General features: G+C 37.6%; 1 protein-coding gene across 2 annotated transcripts in view; it reads right to left on the bottom strand.

The window, feature by feature from the left end:
* Positions 1-5,000, bottom strand: part of LOC137984795 (zinc finger protein 330 homolog) — a 17,185-nt gene that overhangs the window by 10,859 nt on the left and 1,326 nt on the right. For both annotated transcript variants that reach the window (XM_068832081.1, XM_068832082.1), the window contains exon 3: positions 2,016-2,086. In XM_068832081.1, coding sequence (XP_068688182.1) covers positions 2,016-2,086 — 71 coding nt within the window. The remainder of the gene's footprint in view (positions 1-2,015; positions 2,087-5,000) is intronic.

Here is a 5,000-nt window from a genome sequence, read left to right as displayed (position 1 = left end):
TCCTGCCTGGATTTCCAGGGTCCTTGACCCCCCGTCATGCGCGAATTTCCAGAATCCCATCTGTCGGGGGATGTGGATTTTTTCTGGAACAACCCAATATTATGAGATTTAATAATAAAGTTGAAAAAAAGAAAAACTTCAAGACTAATAATAATTACTAGATTGAAGACTTTAAAAACTAAAAACAGCATGGTGGCCTCATGGTTAGAGTGCTTGACTCCGGATCAAGTGGTCCGGGTTCGGGCCCTGCTGGGGACATTGTGTTTTGTTCTTGGGCAAGACACTTTACTCTCACGGTGCATAAATGGTGTGCATAAATGGTGTATAGATGGGTACCGGCGAAAATGCTGGGGGTAACCCTGCGATGGACTGGCATCCCATCCAGGGGGGAGTAGAAATACTCCTAGTCGCTTCATGCTACGGAAACCGGAGATAAGCGCCAGCCTGATGGGCCATCCTAGGCTCGTAACAGAGACTTTTTATTTTACTGCTGCCGCAGTGAGTGAGCCTGAAGCGAAGGAACAAGGCAGCTCTCTAATCGGGAGAACAACACATTTTTCTTCGAAACACAAGGGATTGTGATCAAAGTCGCGAGGAATTGTGCTTATGCGAAAATGGATGAATTAAGATGTGCCGTATGATCTTCATTTTGAACTGCAGATACAGTAGTGTCACTGTCACGCAACAACAAATGAATGCAAAATTGTTTGATATAAAAAAGGCCAAGAACTTGAAATGTTGTAGGAATCAGACTTTTTAACCACCTAGAACTCCAATTCTCAGGTCTCTGTGGTTCATGGTTTCTGAGTTATTTGTCAAAGCGTTTCACACAACTTTAAAGAGTTTGTATAGAGACGCCATGTGGTCTACGAATATTGTGGCTGGCAATCAACGAAAACATCTGGAGTTCACTTGCAATGAAAGTGCCTATTCTTTGCTCCTGATGTAGTTGAAATGCTCAAACTGCCGAGATTCATAGGGATAGACATTTTTTACAAGCAAATAGCTTTGTACCAAGGTGAATGCTGTATTTTTGAGACAAAAGACGTCATGGAACTGGACGTCATCTCAACCTCCTTTAGATAAGAATTCAGAAGACCTTGCGATTTTGATTTTAGAATTTGATGACATCACTGTGAAAACCATCTATTGTTTTCTTTCTTCTCTCAAGTGGAGCCCAGAAGGAGATCCATGTTTTGTACTGTCCCTGCTCAAAACCTATTAGAATCTCCCTTGAATTCCATGCACGAACTGTCGTTAAATTACCGCAAGCATAATTGAACATTTCCCTTCCTCTTGGCAACATTTTTACAATTTAGGTAAACTAGTGTCACTTTTGTCAGGAGATTTACCATAGGTCACTGTGTTCTATTTGACCTTCAACTCATACTATCCCTCAGCAGCTTTATTGAATGTTCTTACACTAATAGTTACTGTATAATAAAATTATAGAGCAGTTTTCAAAATGACTGCCAAATTTGTATTGGACACTTTGCTGTTTGTACCTGCTGTGATTGGTCAAAGCAATTACTTTGGTGTCTGTTTTATGACACTCAATTGAAAACCACTCTACTATCCAGTACTTATCCACTGTTATAATGAAAAACTGTCATTACAATAATTAGGATAATATCTTTTTTGGTTTGTTACATTAAGCTATTCTTCTAGCTACTTGTCTTGCAACTTTGCAGTAGTACATGTTGCAAGAAAATTGGTTAGAGTATGATACCCCAAGACACTTGAGACAAGAACCCGTTCAATTAAACACAACACTGTATAGTGCAAAACCATTCCTGAAACCTGTGTCACACTGTTTTCTGTCATTATGTTCCTGGTAGCTCATTATTTAGAGTGACACATGTTGCCAGAAACACGGTGCAGTGTAACATACAACAGTGGGCACCTTGACTCACAAAAGATCTCTAGACTTGCAAAAATAATGTGAGATCAATAATAATTGCAAGAGAAATAGCTTTGTGTAACAGCACACAAGTAGTTAAATCTTAAACACTCACCACAGCTCCCACAAATCGGTAACTTCTGAACTGATGCACAGAAGTAACAAAAGGCTCGGTTTTTCTGTCGTCTGCATTGCAAAGTTAAAAGGACGAAATATGTAATAAGAAATTACTGGTACTGTACATCATCTGTGAAGTGATCATTTTAATGTGAAACAGTCAACAGAAAAGCAGAATGATAAATGGTTTGAACTCAGGACTTATATCATACTTAATTAGTGAGGTATGATAGTCTGGGGGAGTGTAATCTTGAGAAGGACTATTTAGGCACTGGTCCTTATTAATTACTATTTTGCATAGAGAGGAGGGGGGAGGGGAAAGGAAGGGGGCATCAAGGGTTTTTCAGGCCACAGGGTGGGCTAAACTATTTTAAAAAGAAGTTTAGGGGGGTCAACAGTTTGAGGTCTATTTTAAGAGGAGTCCAAGAGGTGCTGGGTAAAACAGTTAATTAGAGAATGCAAACAATATAATTATGTGAAACAGTATTAAGTAATAATTCATGAGCCTATCAAAACACTGATAAAACGTCACGTGAATGAACCTTTATACTTGGTAATCTATGATCATTTCAAAAGCCCAGTGGCGGCTTTGATTTCAGTCCCAAGGAAGTATGCGGCTGAAACAATGCAGTTATCTCTTATTCTAAAACAAAACGATCTTTATATAAAGGTTACTAGTCATCTTTATACAAAGGACACTGTAATCTTTATATAAAGGTCACTAGTGATATTTTTGTAAAGGTCACTGGTAATCTTTATATAAAGATCACTGGTGATCTTTATGAAATACTCCTAATAATTTTCATCAAAATGTCAGCCATTACAAACTTCTGGGCAGATACTTTTACCCATCCTCCTTCCACACTTCTTGAACAAATTTTGTCAATCAAAAAAATTCCATGTCGAACCCTGCTTCTTCATTCACTGCTTGTTTGTTCAGTCTTGCATTTTGCCACTATGTGAAAATATTAAGAGACCATTTTGTGACATATCATGTTGATTTTGGAGTGGATTTCCCAAAGAGTGCTTTTTCTTCACCGACAGTTTTCATTTCTCTGAACTTTCTCTTATGCAGCATTTTTAAGCAACCTCCTTCAACCGTTGACAATAAAGAATAAGGACTAAAGGAAAAAAACATGCTTTTAAAATTATTGTATGATACAGTTTATAAGCCCCACTTGTTTTTCTTGTATGCTGCTATCTTCTTGTTTGTGGAATGTTTTTTAAGCTATGCCTCATACAAAAACACTGCTGCTCTTTTTTTAAACATTACATGCTAAATCATACAATTTTATGCTAACTGTATTGTTTTCTTCTGTTTAAACACCACTATTTTGTACCACTTTGTGATAATTTTGTATTTTACAAAAATTCGGTTTGCACTCTAAACTTCATTGTTATCTCAAATTCTAGTTAATAAAGAATCCAGACCTATCTGGTTTACTGAAAGTATATAAAAGGAGGCGTGAGGCAAGGTCATCACATAAATATTCAATAAGGAAGGGGGGTCACATGCAGGGGATCTGCAGGAGGAACATTACAAGAATTTTTATCTTTCCAATGTATCCCCCCACCTCATAAATAATACCTAACTGGTCCCTTAGGATGACATTGACTGACATTTCGACAACCTGAGCAGAAGTCATATTCAGAGTCAAGTGATTTGTGTATTGTCAGCAAGTGGTATAAATACTCTGGTTACAGATGTGATTTGTCAATAAAGTCATGATGTTACTTCCCCTGTCAGTTACGCATAGATGTCATTGGCGGCGAAGACTTCACACAGTTTAATTTACTCAAATCTGTCGTACTGCACTGTCTCATGGGGAAGTATCTACCTGACTAAATTAAATTGTTTACTAATGCTACAGAGAAGAGTACTAAGGAGTATAACACAATCAGCCTAGCGAGATCAGAGCAGACCTCTGTTTACTCGATTAAATACACTGAATACATTTCAAATAACTAAATAACTACAAATGCGTGTCACTGAGCTTGTATACAAACATCAAAATAACTTGCTTCCTGATATATATGACTCCTATTTCAGCAACATCAGACAGGCCCACTGATATTGAACATGTTCAACATCAAAAATCCAAATCTGCTTATACCTTGCCGGACCAATAATTGGAATAAAATACCTTTACATATAAAAATGCTTCCTCTCTTCAAGGCTTCAAAAACGAGCTTAAAGATTATCTGTTTATCTAAAGTCTAACAATTTCTATAATTTGTTGTATGTGTGGAAATAAAGAAACCTATGAAACCTATGGAAAAGTGATTGGGACATTTTGATCTGTCTGGGTCAAAGGTCTGTCCATGTATTGTAAAATATGTTGGTCAGTTATTGTTAAAAGAATAACTCAGTCAATGTGTTGTTTGTCGCTGATGTCATCGATAAATCCTTTGTAGGTGTAGGAAGTTGTACGCATTGGTTAAGTGGTCTCTGTTAAACAAATCGAACAGTGTTCAGTGTTGTGTGTACTCTTATCGACAATATTCGTCATCACATTGGCCAAAATGTTGTGGACTGCCGAGTGAGTCCACAGGAATCAACCCCAAAGAAAAGCTTTATTTCAGGGCCTGTCAGACAAAGAAAGAGAAAGAGTTGTCTTTTACTTTTTGGCAATCTGATTGGTTTATTTCCCAAACTGAGTATTCCTTATTGGCTATTACAACTGCATGACACATTGCAAACAGAATTGTTTCAACTCTTACCTACAATGGCAAATTTGCCAATCAGATTGCAAGATTACAAGCAATCTTGGCAAAAACTAAGTTACTAAACCAGCTTTCTAGTACGCTCCATTAGTATAAATATTAGTCGAGGATCCCTGTCACTTCTGTGGTCTGTCCCTTCCAAAAGAACAGGACTGCATGCCTCTCTGCCTATATTTCGTTCTTAGTTGTCCCCTCTATAATGGCAATGCAGCCATTATCAGTCATCCCCATCCAACACTTAGTCATGTAAATCTATTTT

Source organism: Montipora foliosa, chromosome 14 (genome assembly GCF_036669935.1).
Source record: "Montipora foliosa isolate CH-2021 chromosome 14, ASM3666993v2, whole genome shotgun sequence".
NCBI lineage: Eukaryota > Metazoa > Cnidaria > Anthozoa > Scleractinia > Acroporidae > Montipora > Montipora foliosa.
Note: the sequence above shows the minus strand (reverse complement) of the source record. Positions and strands in the feature narration are given on the sequence as shown.